The sequence below is a fragment of the Puma concolor genome, chromosome B1 (assembly GCF_028749965.1).
Source record: "Puma concolor isolate L17-30 chromosome B1, mPumCon1.1.hap2, whole genome shotgun sequence".
In the NCBI taxonomy this organism is placed as follows: Eukaryota; Metazoa; Chordata; class Mammalia; order Carnivora; family Felidae; genus Puma; species Puma concolor.
In genome coordinates, this window is record NC_141670.1 from 207473162 (window position 1) to 207487835 (window position 14674).

Below are 14674 nucleotides of genomic sequence, written 5' to 3' on the forward strand. Positions count from 1 at the left end.
CATCTCCAGCCCCCGGGCCCCGCCCCCGCCGACTTGGCCCCGCCTCCCGGGCTCGCGCCTGCGCGGTGGCTGCGGGCGCAGTCGGAAGACCGGCTCGGACGGCGAGGTCGGCGGGGAGGTGGCGGCCCTTCTCGCCCGCAGCTCGGACCCGGCTCTCGCCCGCCGCCGGGGGTCGGGCCGCCCTGGGCAAGGATGGCGGCGGCGGCCGAGCCCCGGGCTCGCGCCTGGCTCGGCGGCAGCTCGCCGCGCCCGGGCAGCCCGGCCTCCAGCCCGGAGCTAGGCGGCAGAGGCCGCGCGCGGCCGGGACCGGGGCCGGGACCCGGGTCGGGGTCGGGCCCGGAGCGGACGGGCGCCAGGCCCCCAGGCCCCGCCGCGACTGGCCACAGCTTCCGGAAGGTGACGCTAACCAAGCCCACCTTCTGCCACCTCTGCTCCGACTTCATCTGGGGGTTGGCCGGCTTCCTGTGCGACGGTGAGCGCCCGCGACCCCATCACAGACCCCAGTCCCCCTCCTCCCCCCCCCCCCCCCGCCCCGGGCCCAGAACGGGCTCCTCACATCTGACCTGTGTATTCCCAGCGATAGCGTCTTCTGGACAGAGCCGCCTACCCTACGGGGCAGGATCGTGCTGGCCCCAGAACCTCTCCATGGAGCTGATAAGGACTGGCAGTTCCAGGGGCTCGGGAGTGTCAGGTGGTCGCGGCCCCTTCCCCAGGGCTGTGGGTCTCAGGAAAATTGTGCCCCCTGGGCTTTCTCACTTGGGTTGGGATTCAATGGGAGAAGAGCACTGTGGGCTACGTGGGGCAGGTGCAGTGACTGGGGGATGAGGCCAGTTCACCCTGAGCAGGTGGGGCTGCTCTGGGCTCCTCACTGCCATCAGCTGGGGCAGCAAGGGCAGCAGTGTGGACAGGCAGGACTGATCTGGGCCACTGGCTCCTGTGCCTCAGTGCTGGGCCTTTCTTGCCCTGCATACACACTGCTGCCCACAGGGGCCAAGTGCAGCATGCCCCAACAGGACTCCCACCTAGCTGCCAAGCTGGCTGGCTGGGCGAGGCGGCCCTCCCTCCTCTGACTCTCGGGCAGCAAGGGTGCAAGCTTCCAGGGTCTGTTCTCTCGGGGTCCTGCTCCCCGCAGCAGGGCAGGTGGGCGGGCCCTGAGGACCACAGCTGCCCAGGGGTGTGGAGAGTGGCAGGTGGAGAGCCTTTGCTCCACTCAGGAAGACAGGCTTCTGGGGCTTCTGGCTCTGGGGACAGAGGGACCACTTAAGGTTTACAGAGAAGGCTCGACCAGGTGGAGGCGGCTGGGCCTTCTGCCAAAGAAAATGGCATGTTTGTCCTGATCCCCCAGTGCTGCACCAGGTGGCCTGGCCAGCTGGCATGGGGGGAGTCACCGCTGGTTTCTCTCATATCAGAGACATTTAGCGCCCTACCTTCTCCCATGCCAGAGACTCGCTGAGGTGGGAGACCTGCATGTGTAGCTGAGTCAGCTCCAGGTCTGAGGCTAGACCCAGGGTCCCCCTCATGGCTGTGGCCTCTCATAAGTGGGGCCCTGGGAATAAGGGGTGAAGCAGCTCGGGGAAAGAAGCGGGGCTTGGGGACGATGTGAAGCCTTCACTGGGCAGCCGCGTGGACGTTCTCCCCGCCTCTGTGGAGAACGGGCTGGTAATTTGGGTAAGCAGAGGGACCAGATGAGGGTGTGGGAGGAAGAGCCTCCTCCCCTGCCAGGGAGCACCCAGGATGTGGGATGTGGGGTGATCAGGTGCTATCTCTGCCGGCCAGAGGAGGGGGCTGGGTGCCACTTGCCCAGCCCAGGACAGAGCTGGTCTGCGCGCCCCGGAGGGGAAGCCAGCTGGAGTGCTCACCCCGCCTCTGCCTCCCCACTCCTCTCTGACCCCAGCCTGCTGTGGCTTTTCTGAAGCCAGGACTGAGGGCTGCCCTTGCTGGCCCGTGGGGGGCCTTGTCTGCGTCCTTCTGGGGATTGGGTGGGACGGGTTGTGTCATGGCCCCTGTGGTCACACTTTTCACTAAAGGTGGTGTTGGGGAGTCCCTCTGCCACCTGCTCACTTCCCAGCCCCCAACAACCTTGTCCATCCTGTCCTAGCCCAGGGGGCCCAGCCCCGCCCCACCCCCTCACCGCTGCATGCGTGCCAGAGGCCCCTTTCTCTTGCACTGCCCCCTCACCCTGTCCATCTCCGGGCCTTAATCTGGCTGGGCTCTCTGGGCCTCCTGTCTTAGTGGCCTCCGCGGCCTCCCCAGGATGGGTGGCCCTCGGGGGCACAGCACAGGTCTGAGCACTCACTGCCTTTGGAGCCTCTGGGCAGGGGCAAGGGCAGCTGTGGCTCGGCTGGTCACCCGCCTGCCTCGGGCTCCTGGCCCGTCACAGGGCTAGCTCTGGTCTCAGCAGACACATGATGGGTGGGAGGGGGAGTTAGGGATATTTAGAGTTGGGGGTGGGGGAAGGATGTCCTTGGTGAAGCTGGTCTGGGGGGATGTGCAGAGACGCCTGCTCTCCTGCCTGCCCCTCAGGATCCACACATTGGAAGGAGGGCTGGCCTGGTGCAAGGGGCAGGGGCCACTCACAGGATTCTAAGACACGCCGTCATCCCGGCTCTGGGCTCTCTGGGGATGAGAGGTGGGGCGGGGCGGAGGGTCAGGGTGTCCATGGCGCTTCTGGGGGTGAGGCTGTTGTCATGCCCCCGAGACAGTGGAGATGGTGGGACCTGCTTGCGCCATCGTTCAGGGCTGGGCTAGAGCTGGGGCGTGGGCTGCGGTGACTCAGCCCGTACCGACCCCCCTTCAGCTCCGGCAGAGTGGGCCCGTTGAGGTCGGTGCACTGCCCTGGCCCTCGGTGGTTCTGCTTGCCAAGGCCTCCCTTTTGCATGCCAGGCCCTGGGGTCTCTCGATTCCCGGTGGGTCGGGGGCCGACTCACGCAGCTCTCATCCCACAGTCTGCAACTTTATGTCCCACGAGAAATGCCTGAAGCACGTGAAGACGCCCTGTTCGAGTGTGGCGCCCAGCCTGGTCCGAGTGCGTACGAGTGTGGGCTAGCAGACTTGTGGGCAGCGGGGGTGGCGAGTCCTGGGCCGGGAGGCAGGCTGGCTGGTTGGATGGGGTGGGACTGTTCCTTTGCGCTGGTTTGGGCCCCGAGGATGCCGACCGCATCCCTGTTGCGAGTCCCTCCCCGGGCACCAGCCGGGCCTCACTTCCCGCCGGCTGTGACCCTCCGCCCTGCCCCCCACCTGAGGTCCCTGGCACCCGGCCCTGCTCCTCCTGCCTGTTGGTGGGCCTCTGTCTGCATGCACTTCATCCCAGTTGCCCCAAATATATCATGGGGGCGGGGGAACAGGCCTGGAGGAAGCAGCCAGGGCCCAGGCTTCCTGCGCAGTACAGCTGAATCAGGCCTGGGCCGGACCAGCAGGGCTGCTCTCTGCAGACGGGGCTGCCTGACCTCGGGGCCGCTGGGAGCGGCCCACGCTTGGTCCTGCAAGGACCATGGGGGGAGCGGAGAGGTGGGCGTGCCAGGCAATGGGTTCCAACAGGACCCCTGGGGGGCACAGAGGGGCTGGGGCGGATCTGGGGGGACTGCAGGGGTCAGGCAGGTGGTGTGGGTGGCCATGGGGGCTCTCTGGGATGCAGAGGTCCAGGCCTGGGGGCCTGGATTGGAGGTGAGGGTGCTGGCGGGCAGGCCCCAGGCTGAGGTGGAGCTCTGCTCCCTCTAGGTCCCTGTGGCCCACTGCTTCGGCCTGCGGGGGCTCTACAAGCGCAAGTTCTGCGCCGTGTGCCGTAAGGGCCTGGAGGCACCCGCCCTCCGCTGCGAAGGTACGGCGGAGCCTGCCTGGCTGCCCTCTCGACTGAGCCGGTCACCAGGCTCCTGATCTCCCCCGGGCCAGGTGGCTGGTGGAGGTGGTGGGCAGGAGGTGGGGCGGGGTCCTGGGCACTGATGGTGGGGGGGAGGGGGCGGTGTTCATGGATTCTAGAGCTGCCTGCACAGGAAGGCAGGTGCAGGGGGCCAGGCAGGGAGATACGAGGAGACGCTGGTTCCAGCCGTCTGTGGGGGGGCGGGTACGGCCCCTGTCCAGCAGTGAGGAAGCTTAAAGGAAGCGGGTCCAGAGCATGTGGTCTGGATCCAGCCTTGTCAGAGATGCCCGCCAGAAGGGGGCAGGGCCCGTGGGGAGCGGCGAGAGGCCCTTAACCCTGCCCACCCCCCAGTGTGTGAGCTGCACGTTCACCCCGACTGTGTGCCCTTCGCCTGCAGTGACTGCCGCCAGTGCCACCGGGACGGGCATCGGGACCACGTGAGTGTGCAGGGCTGGATCTTCCGAACCTGGGGGCAAGCGAGGGGCGCGAGCTGGGGGCCGGCTGAGCCACTGACGGTCCCCTCCGCAGGACACGCACCACCACCACTGGCGGGAGGGGAACCTGCCCTCGGGTGCGCGCTGCGAGGTGTGCAGGAAGACGTGCGGCTCCTCCGACGTGCTGGCGGGCGTGCGCTGCGAGTGGTGCGGTGTGCAGGTGGGGTGCGGCGGGGGTCCTGAGGGGTGCGGTGGGCGGGGCCTGTGGGGCCGGGTTCTGGGGGATGTGGGGGTGTCTCCTTTCCATCCTCGTCCTCTGCCTCGCACTCGGTTGGGGGCGGGGGGACCCGTCTGGTCCGAGGGTGGCGCTGCCCACCCGAGTGTCCAGCGCGGGCCGCCGCAGAATGGCTGAGGGCCGTCCGCGCCCCGCCCCCCAGGCCCACTCCGTCTGCTCCACCGCACTCGCCCCCGAGTGCACGTTTGGGCGCTTGCACACCATGGTGCTGCCCCCCGCGTGCGTGCGCCTGCTGTCCCGCAACTTCAGTAAGATGCACTGCTTCCGCATCTCTGAGAGCCCGGCCCCTGAGCCAGGTGAGGGGGACGATGGCGCGGACGGAAGCTCCCCCACCAGCCTGGGCAGAGAGGTGCTGCCACCGGAGTCCAGTAAGTGCCTCTTAGCTGCTGCCTGCCCCACCCCCCCACCCCCCCCCCCCCCCCCCCGGACCTCATGCCATCACCTGTCCTGTGCCCAGCCCCGTCCTGCCCCATTGCCATCCCGTCCCGCACTCCAGGGACTCATAAGCACTTCTCTCTGACGCAGGCAAGCAGACCCTGAAGGTCTTTGATGGGAATGATGCCCTGCAGCGAAACCACTTTCGAGTAATCACTGTCCCCCGCCTGGCCAGGAGCGAGGAGGTGCTGGTAAGAGCCCCCCCCCATCCCCCCCAGTGGCTGCAGCAGGGCCCCTTCCCGGGAGTGCTTCTGGGCACACACCATGGTCATGGCTCCTGTCCACATCTGCCCCCCCCTCTCCCCGCAGGAGGCAGCGCTGCGGGCTTACTACGTCGCCGAGGACCCTCGGGACTTTGAGCTGCAGGCGCTCCCCCAGCCTGTGCACGCCGCTGACACCGGGGCGCGGGGAAGACCCTGGAGCGGTGGGGTTGCAGAGGAGGAGGGCGGCCGGGGCCCGGGGGCCCGAGAGGCCGTGCCCGAGGCCTGCATCATCCGTGCTCTGCCCCGCACCCAGGAGGTCCTGAAGATCTACCCTGCCTGGCTCAAGTGAGACCCAGGCCCGAGGCCCAGGGTCCGCCAGCGGGAGCTGGGAGGGGTGGGGGCCGTGGGACCCAGGCTCCTGAGCTTGTTCCCTGCAGGGTGGGTGTGGCCTACGTGTCCATCCGCGTGACCGCACAGAGCACCGCCCGGACTGTGGTGCTGGAGGTCCTGCCGCTGCTCGGGCGCCAGGTGCGTGCGCGCCAGTGCTCCCGGCCAGCCTGCCGGGCCGGCTGCCCCGTGTGAGTGTCCTGGGGGAGTGGGCAGTCCAGGCCTGAGGCCCCCAAACTCTGCCCCCCCTCCCCCCAACAGGCCGAGGGTCCTGAGAGCTTCCAGCTGGTGGAGGTGCTCATGGGTAGCAGGCAAGGTGAGTGAGCGGCCTGCCGTCGCTGTCTCCACCGACCGGCCGTTTGGCGCCCCAGGGCCTGTTCGCAGAGGTGGGCCTGGTGCCTGGTGCTCACAGGCCTCGCCTCTCACCCTTGCAGTCCAGCGGACGGTGCTGGCGGATGAAGAGCCCTTGCTCCACCGGCTTCGTGACATCCGGCAGGTCATTGGGGGTGAATGCTGGTCCCCAAGGAGCTGCCAGGCTTTGGCCGTGGCCTCTACCTCATAGTGAGGGTCTGCCCCCAGGACACCATGTCCCTCCTGGCTGGCAGTGCCACCCCCCTGGGCCTGGTGGGTCTGTCCGCATCCTAATGTCACCTGTTCTGGAAGGTGGGGCTTAGAGCCACAGACCCTGCCCCCTCTCCCCCCCTCCCCCCGGGGGAGTTGAGTGGCTTGTCCCAAGGAAGGAAGCCTGTGTGTTCTTCCTTTCCTTTTCTGTTTATCCTGCGGGATCTTTTCAAGGGCCCCTTTCCTGGATGAGGGGGGTGGAGGGGCTGGGCACTGGTGCTGTCCCCTTGTGCTCCGGCTCAGCGTCCCGCCCCCTTCCTGCAGACGTCCCTACGGCAGATGAACCAGATGCGGTTCTACGTGGCTGAGAGCAGAGCTGTGGCCCCGCACGTCCGCCTGTTTGTTGGTGGCCTGCCTCCTGGCCTGTCTGCCCAGGACTATGGCAGCCTACTGGACGAGGCTGTGGCCACCAAAGGTGTGACTGCCTGGCCTGACCTGGGGCTACTGGCTGCTGGCAACCAGGGGTTCAGAGAGCAGGCCGTGGGGGCTGCTATGCCCCCCCCCCCCCGCCACTTGCTGTCTGAGCGTTCGCTGAGCTGACTCCCATTCGGTGGGCCTCTGGTCTCACCTCGAGGGCCCAGACTGCTTACCTCTGCCAAGGGGTTTCTGAGACTCCTGAGCTCCAGCCTCTGCCTTTTCTGCCCTTGGCTCTGACTTGGGGAGGGACTCACTGGGAACCTGCCTGTGAGCGAAGTGGCAGCAGCATTGGTCTGAGGGGCAGGGTGGGGCTGCCTGGGGTGGCCGTGCTGAGGTGGACGTGCCCGGGGGGGGGGGGGGAGGGGGGGGCGGATGCACCCCGGGGGGCAGGGCGCTCCCCTGATGACAGCCTGTCTTTGCAGCTGGACTGGTGTCTGTGAGCCACGTCTACTCCTCCCAAGGTGAGCCGCCTCCGTGAGCCACAGCCAGACTTGGCCAAAGGTCATTCCCTAGAGTTAGATGGAAAGGCCTGTCCTCGTTTTTGTGTCTCGCTTTGTTTAAAACCTGACCTTTTTCTTGGGGAACCACGGGCAAGGGAAACATGTGTTTGTTTTTTTCTCTGCCTCAGGTCTGTAACACTTTAGCTAAAACGTGACTGAGGTGTAGAGAACGTATTCTCCAAAACCTGTTCTGCCCTTCGGTTTGCAGCTTCTTTTATGGAAACTTCGAATCTACCCAAAAGTGGGAGGATTCGTTACCACGAGCCCCATGTCCCTTCTGTGTGTCGTCAGTAGTATCATTGTTCTCCATTCTTGTGGGTGCCCCCCCCCCCGCCCCAAACCACAGGTCCCAGCAGGCTCAGTGGGCCAGGGATCAGAGTGTTCCCAGCCACTCCATCCCACCTCCTGGTGGCCTTACCTGCACCCACCTACTACGTCCTGTCTCTGAGCCTCGCCGTCTTTAAAGGCTCCACAGAAAGGTGGTCCTGGTCATGTGGATGCCATCAGATGGCACAGCCAGGGGCCCTTCTGGCTGCGGGATAAGGTGAGGCTCTGGCCTGAGCTTACAGTGCACCTGCTACAGGTGCAGTGGTGCTGGACGTGACCTGCTTTGCAGAGGCGGAGCGACTGTACATGTTGGTCAGGGACACGGCTGTGCATGGCCGGCCGCTCACTGCCCTGGTGCTTCCAGATGTGTTGGTGAGTGGGTGCTCTGGGGGGACACCTGGGGAGGCGTGGCTCCCACCACCGGTTTGTCCATCGTGCAGGGTGGTGGCTAAATTCACACCAAGGGAGGAGCCTGAGGTCCAAGGGTGAGAGGCCTGCGTGAGGACCACAGGACGCAGCGCCTGCCCCGTGGCGGCTGCCTCCCAAAGGCTGTGTGTGTGCAGACACCCTGCCAGGCCCTTGCCTTCTGTGGGGTCACTGGGCCCTGGCCCCATACCCCCTGCTTGGGAGGCCTGGGGACCCCTGCCATCACCCTGGGCCACCTCCGGCCAGTAGGTGGGGCTCCCTGACTTTGGAGGCTGTGTCCAGAAGAGCGAGCTGGGGGTGAGTGCAGGGCCAGGGTGGGCATCACGCAGGGCAGGGCAGGGTGAGGGGCCGGAGCCCCAGGTCCCGCCCTACGCTCTGTGCCTTTGCAGTACCCTCTGGTCCACAGCTCTGCTGGTCCCCAGGATCCCACCAGAGGTTTGTGGCTGCTCTGTCCCTGAGCCCTAACTCCAGACCCCTGACCCGGTGAAGCAGAATTAGGGCAGAGTGACTTCAGTGTCTGTGACTGGGTGGGTGACTGGTCCTGGCTGCCCTCTCCTACCCTGAGCTGGGTCGGGACCCAGTGCTGTCCCACTGTCCTGACGAGGGTGCAGTGTGTGCAGGTCAGGGTCTCTGACAGCTGTCAGCCAGGCGGGAAGTGCCGACACACCTTCTGCCTCCTGGCAGCTGCCTGCTTTGGGGTGAGCGGGTGAGGGGTGAGGGGTGAGCGAGCAGCTCTGCCCTGTGGGTCACTCCAAGTATGTCCTGGCCTTCAGCCATGGCCAATCCTGTGCCTGTTACCCAGGACCTCCCACTGTGGGGACCCCAGACCCACTGCAGGGACCCCAGTGCCCTCACCATCCTCGCCACTGTCGGGACCCTAGCCCCCTCATCCTCCCCATCGTGGGGACCTAGCCCTTCATCCTCCCCGTTGTGGGGACCCTAGCCCCCCATATTCCCCATTGTGGGGACCTCAGCTCCCCTATCCTCCCCATCATGGGGACCTCAGCCCCCCACCACTGTCTCCAGACACTGTATTTTGAGGGTGGTTTGTTGGGAGGTGGACTCCCCACACTGGGAGACACGGGGCCACTCTGTGAACCCGACTGCTGCTCTTGGCTGCCGTGTGGGTCGGTGGGGGCCCTGGGAGCTGCATTCCTCCTGGGGTGTGCGCCTCATGGCTCCAGTAGGGGCAGATAGAGTCCCACGTGGGTGTCCAGCCTGGGCCTCTGGGCTACGTGGATCAGGCAGCGGGCATGGTCTGGGGACAAGTGTCACAGTTGGTGTGGCGCCGCCTTTGTGCTCAGAGCTGCAGGCTGGCGGGCCTCATCTCTGTTCTGCTGGCCAGCGACTATGGGTGCCTCTGCCGCAGGGGGTGCCCTGAGCAGTCAGCGGCAAGGTGGGAGTGGCCGTGTGGCCCCCTGGACCTCTGTGCGCCTTCCTTGGGAGGGGGCTGGCCCCAGATTGGAGGACTGTCACTGCCCGGACAGTGCCATGGGGGACACCAGGCACTGCCTTCGTGGGGTGGCCTTGGGAACCTGCCCTAACCCAGCGCCCCATCTGTCAGCACACGAACCTGCCCCCAGACTGCTGCCCCCTCCTCGTGTTTGTGAACCCCAAGAGTGGAGGCCTCAAGGGCCGCGACCTGCTCTGCAGTTTCCGGAAGCTGCTGAACCCTCACCAGGTCTTTGAGCTGACCAATGGGGGGCCTCTTCCTGGGTGAGTCTAGTGGTCCCCCGCTGCGCTGCTCAGTCTGGCAAGCTCCGGGAGGGGTGCCTGCACACACCCGTTGAGAGGCCAAAGGGAACAGGTTGGGGTTCCGTGTCAGAACCCTCCAGGCCATCGTGTGTGGGGGATGAACTGCAGCCCCCTTCTGCCCCAGGGTCTCCACTTCCTGCTCCCACCAGCTGTGCACCTGCATAGGAATGGCTGCAAGAGCACCTCTTGTTTCCCTGTTGCCAGGTTCCACGTGTTCTCCCAGGTGCCCTGCTTCCGGGTGCTGGTATGCGGTGGGGATGGCACTGTGGGTTGGGTGCTCGCTGCCCTGGAGGAGACGCGGCGCCATCTGGCCTGCCCAGAGCCTTCTGTGGCCATCCTGCCCCTGGGCACAGGTGGGCTCGGCCAGCACATCCCCTGCTTCAGTCAAGGCCTGGGGGTGGTGGTGGGTAGGTGGGCGTGGAGAGTCAGTCTTCTCTTGCCTGTGTCCCAGGGAATGACCTTGGCCGGGTCCTCCGCTGGGGAGCGGGCTACAGTGGGGAGGACCCGTTCTCCGTGTTGGTGTCGGTGGACGAAGCTGACGCCGTGCTTATGGACCGCTGGACCATCCTGCTGGATGCTCAGGAGGCTGGAGGTGCAGAGAACAGCATGGCAGATGTGGAGCCTCCCAAGGTATCCGTGTGCCCTGGCGAGAGTGTGGCATCCGTTGGGCCCCCTGCAGGCTGGGGGGTTCATGCCCGTCCCTGCCACCACCTGGGGTAGGTGCGAGTGCCATCCCGGTTACTGGGAAAGCTGAGGCCCTGTCAGAGCAGTGACTTGTTGGGGACATCCCAGGCCAGCTGTGATCCTCGTGGGCACCACGTGCCATGCCTACCTCCTCCTAGGTGCTGGTGGTCACCGGGCAGGGCAGTCACTGGACAGAAGCAGCCCTAACAACAGGGACAGAGTTGGGTTGGAGACGAGGAGGCCGGACCCAGCTGGGGGAAGGTGGAGAGCAGCCAGTGGGGGCTGACCAGGGCCACGCGAGACTGTCTTGTCCCCAGATTGTGCAGATGAGTAACTACTGCGGCATTGGCATCGACGCAGAGCTAAGCCTGGACTTCCACCACGCACGGGAGGAGGAGCCTGGCAAGTTCACCAGCAGGTGCTGGAGGGGCAAGGAGGGGGGGCCGGGACTGCTCTGGGCCGCCCCCTGGCCACGGCACCCTTCCTGGGGTTGGCCAGCGGGAACTGGCGGGTAGGGGCTGGAACCTGGGGGCCGTTTTGGGCAGGGCGAGGGCGCTGCCTTGACAGGTGCACGCCCCCGCAGGCTCCACAACAAGGGCGTGTACGTGCGGGTCGGGCTGCAGAAGATCAGCCACTCACGCGGCTTGCACAGGGAGATTCGGCTCCAGGTGGAGCAGCGGGAGGTGGAGCTGCCCAGCATCGAGGGTCTCATCTTCATCAACATCCCCAGGTGCCAGTGGCTGGGGCTCTGGCCGCAGGTGGGGCTCCAGGCCCTCGTGCGGCCCCGCCCCTCTTACCTGTGCGCCCTTCCCTCGGTGCAGCTGGGGCTCGGGGGCCGATCTGTGGGGCTCGGACAGCGACTCGAGGTTTGAGAAGCCGCGCATGGATGACGGGCTGCTGGAGGTGGTGGGGGTGACGGGCGTCATGCACATGGTGAGTGCGGGCAGGCCTGGTGGGCCCCGGTGTGGCCCCTCGGGCCGCTGAGCCCAGCCGGCCCTCTCTTCTCCCAGGGCCAGGTCCAGGGCGGGCTGCGCTCGGGCATCCGCATCGCCCAGGGCTCCTACTTCCGCGTGACTCTCCTGAAGGCCACGCCCGTGCAGGTAGACGGCGAGCCCTGGATCCAGGCTCCCGGGCACATGATCATCTCAGCTGCGGGGCCGAAGGTAGGGACCGGGGTGGGCTGGGCGGGGCCTGAGCAGGCGGGGCGGTGGGTGTGGTGCTGGGAGGCCGTGGCCAACCGAGTGCCTGCTGCAGCAGCCAGTTGTCCCGGAACACCGGGAGGCCTGCACGCTGAGGCCCCCTGGGCTCAACAGACTGAAGCTACCGGGAAGCGGGCTGAGATAGCTCCTGCAGTATCACCCAGCCCTTTGTCCTGACTGGTTCTGGGACAGGTCCACATGCTCAGGAAGACCAAGCAGAAACCCAGGAAGGCTGGGACCCCCAAGGATGCCCGAGCAGATGGGGTGCCTGTCCCCGAAGGGGACCCCAAGTAGCAGAGAGCCCTGGAACGGTCTGTGTATCCAGCAGCAGCCAGCCAGCCAGCCACGGATGGACTTGCCCATAGCTCTGACTGTGGCGTGTCTCCCCCTCATCCCTGTGACACGTGGAAGCTGCTGGGTGGGTGGCAGGTGTTTCCTCCCCTGGCCTCTGGTCCAGTGACAGGGTGGGTGCGGGGCTTTGGCTGGCCAACGCTCTCGCCTCTTGGGGTCCAGGCCACCATCACCATCCTGGGTAGCACAGGCACTTCTCCCTTTGCATTCACTGCCGCCGCCCCCCCCGCCCCCCGCCCCGAGCCTGTTGAGGTGGGCAGCACTGAATCTCAAGCCATCTCCCTGGATGCTCCTATAGGACAGCCAGCTCTGTGGGCCCTGGGTGCACCCGGTACAGACCTGGGATGCCCTGGCCACCGAGGGCTGGGCAGGGGCCCCTGCTATGTCTTGGGGAAGGTGCCTTGTCTCCTGGCCCCATCACTGTATGAGCTGCTTGGGCTGCACCTCCAGCTGCTTGGGCTGGCCCTGAGACCAGATGGGCTTGGCCAACAGCCTGAAGATGGTGGTGTGGTGCCCAGGAAGCAGCAGAGCAGGGGAGCTGGGCCCTCACAGGGGTGGGGCAGAATGTGCCTGCAAGGGACCGGAAACACATCCAGGCAGGCCTGGGCCGGGAGACCCAGAGGAAGTTTACAAAGCATGAAGTGGGAAGAGCCAGCTTTAATCACTTGTTTGTCAACAATCAGTCCCAGTATCTGTTCAGCTGACCGGGCTCGTGGGTCCCCTTGCTGCTGCTCGTGGCGGCAGAGACGTGGCAGGAGGGGCGTGGGGCAGGCCTGCGGGGCAGACCGCTGCGGTGTTCTTCCACCAAGCAGAGTTCAGACGGCCCGTGGAGTCCAGCCTCTGGCCCCAGGAGGAGTGTCTCCTGAGTCCTCCAGGAAGGCCCATGAACCCCCTGTCCCTCTTGTCCTGGCTCGGCCCTGCCAGCCACGTCCCCCAAGCTTCTGCCAAAACTGCACAAATGCACTGTAGTGGCCGTTTGTAGCAGAACATTCGTGTCATGTGCCTCCAGCACACAGCCGTGTGTTGTGTCCCTGTTGGTGTAATTATTTTGCTTTGCAGGCCTTGGTGTTGGTTTTGGTCTGTGGTTGTATGTGGTGGTCAGGGTGAGTCTGTCCTTCTGTATTTAAGTGCGTCTGTGTGCCCAAATGGGGCAGTGTGGGCCTGGCACCAAGGGCCTGTGTGTACCTGTCACTACCTGAATGTAATCATAATTTATACCCAGGATAAATACAGTCTGGGCGTTGCTGACCTGCTCTTGTGTTCTCTGTGCCTAGTGACCAGGGTGGGTTGCCCAGCAGCTGCCAGGGAGCTCTGCCTGCAGGAGGGTGGCCAAGGTGGGGACCCACGCCCCCTCCAGGGCTGAGGCTGTGGTCCCCCAGCTGCCCCTGGAGCCACACGACTACCAGCGTCCGTGTGGGTCGGCTTGACGGAGAACGCGGGCCTAGGACCGAAACGGGCACAGGCGCGCACAATATGGAGTGAACTTGCTGCCGGACTCTGCAAAGTGGAAAACCTCCCGAGGGTGCCAGAAGAGAACAATGAAAATAAAGCCCCAGTGGGCCAGCTGCAGGCTGGGGCAGGGAGAACGTGGAACTTACTAGGGAGACGGGAGGAGCGGGGACCGCACGTCGTCCTGGCCCCCTGGTGCCGGCAGGGGGAGGCCCCGCAGGGCCCGCAGCAGGGCCAGGGCCAGGCGCACGAGGAGACGCAGCAGCAGGAAGCTGAAAGGCACGGCGATCTGTGTGAGGTGGAAGATGGCTGTGCTGAACCTGCTGAGGAAGCAGGTGGAGGCGAAGGCCAGCAGGCTGGCACAGGGGTACAGCGCGAGCTTGGCAAACATGAACGCGTGCTCCCGGCCTCCGAACCGTGCCGAGGGCTGCAGTGTCTCCTCCTCGTGCAGCAAGGCCGTGGTCCAGATGGCAAACTGGAAGATGCTGGCGAAGAAGATGATGGCGCAGCTGACGCGCACGCTCTCGAGCTCGTCGTGGGGCTGCCGGGCGAAGGCTGAGGTCTGCTGGTAGGCCAGCGGGAGGCCGCCCACAAAGGCCAGCGACAGTGTGTTGAGCAGCCCCATGGACTGCGTGGCTTTGCGGATGTGCAGGAAGAGCGAGTGGTGGGCAAACCAGAGCAGGCCCACCGTGGCGAAGGAGCCAAAATACGCCAGGAAATGTGGCCCGTACACGCTCAGTGCCGCCACCAGGCTGCCGTGGAACTTCTCCTTCACGTCCTTGGAGTCCGGGATGTTGTCCTCGCTGAGGATGGTCAACACACAGCATTTATAACAGCCTCAACGCAGGGCGTCAGGTCTGGGCTACAGCCCCCACCCCATCCCGAGCCCCGTCAGGCGGGCTACACCTAGCTCCCAGGCACACTTGAATTTCACATAAAGGGCACAGACCGCTTTTGTTGTATCCTACATGCACACTTAGTATACTAAGCAATTATACGTTCATCTGAAGTTCAAATTTAACTCCAGCCTGCACTTTGCTGACAGCCCCGGGCTGGTGAGCAGCCCTGGTCCCAAGCCTACAGCCCCCCTGGCCTCCACAGGTGGGTGCTCGTGAGGTCTGTCCATTCTCCTGTGGCCATCCAATCAACTCGGGCAGCAGTCCCGTAGATCTAAGGGGGGGGCAGTTAGCCTCTATGGCTCTCAGATCTGGGCTGCACTTTATTGTAAGGAGTAACTGTAAGGCATGTCTCAGGATTCTCCCTTCCACGGATGTCCCCAGTCGCACAGCCCAGAGAACCTGCCGCCCTCACAGTGGGAAGCTACAAGTGTGTTTG

General features: G+C 65.4%; 2 protein-coding genes across 6 annotated transcripts in view; one reads left to right on the forward strand and one right to left on the reverse strand.

The window, feature by feature from the left end:
* Window positions 1-71: 71 nt before the first annotated feature.
* On the forward strand, window positions 72-13138 carry DGKQ (diacylglycerol kinase theta). Of its 4 annotated transcripts, XM_086705681.1 has the most exons (22): window positions 72-472; window positions 2946-3025; window positions 3718-3817; window positions 4208-4293; window positions 4385-4510; window positions 4728-4953; window positions 5111-5211; window positions 5330-5568; window positions 5661-5751; window positions 5872-5926; window positions 6045-6106; window positions 6496-6646; window positions 7071-7109; window positions 7732-7847; window positions 9466-9617; window positions 9861-10009; window positions 10108-10286; window positions 10658-10758; window positions 10924-11070; window positions 11162-11273; window positions 11351-11503; window positions 11732-13138. In XM_086705681.1, exons 1-22 carry the CDS (start codon window positions 193-195, stop codon window positions 11831-11833), a joined length of 2847 nt encoding a protein of 948 aa, XP_086561807.1. In that variant the 5' UTR covers window positions 72-192; the 3' UTR covers window positions 11834-13138. The 4 variants fall into 4 exon arrangements, 3 of the variants coding, with proteins under 3 accessions (XP_086561807.1, XP_086561808.1, XP_086561809.1); XM_086705682.1 differs by lacking the exon at window positions 9466-9617 and having other exon boundaries at window positions 9861-9879; XR_015250670.1 differs by lacking the exons at window positions 11162-11273; window positions 11351-11503; window positions 11732-13138 and having other exon boundaries at window positions 9781-10009; window positions 10924-11059.
* Window positions 12530-14674, reverse strand: part of TMEM175 (transmembrane protein 175) — a 29371-nt gene continuing 27226 nt past the window's right edge. For both annotated transcript variants that reach the window (XM_086705685.1, XM_086705684.1), the window contains one exon: window positions 12530-14142. In XM_086705685.1, coding sequence (XP_086561811.1) covers window positions 13488-14142 — 655 coding nt within the window. In that variant the 3' untranslated portion in view covers window positions 12530-13487. The remainder of the gene's footprint in view (window positions 14143-14674) is intronic.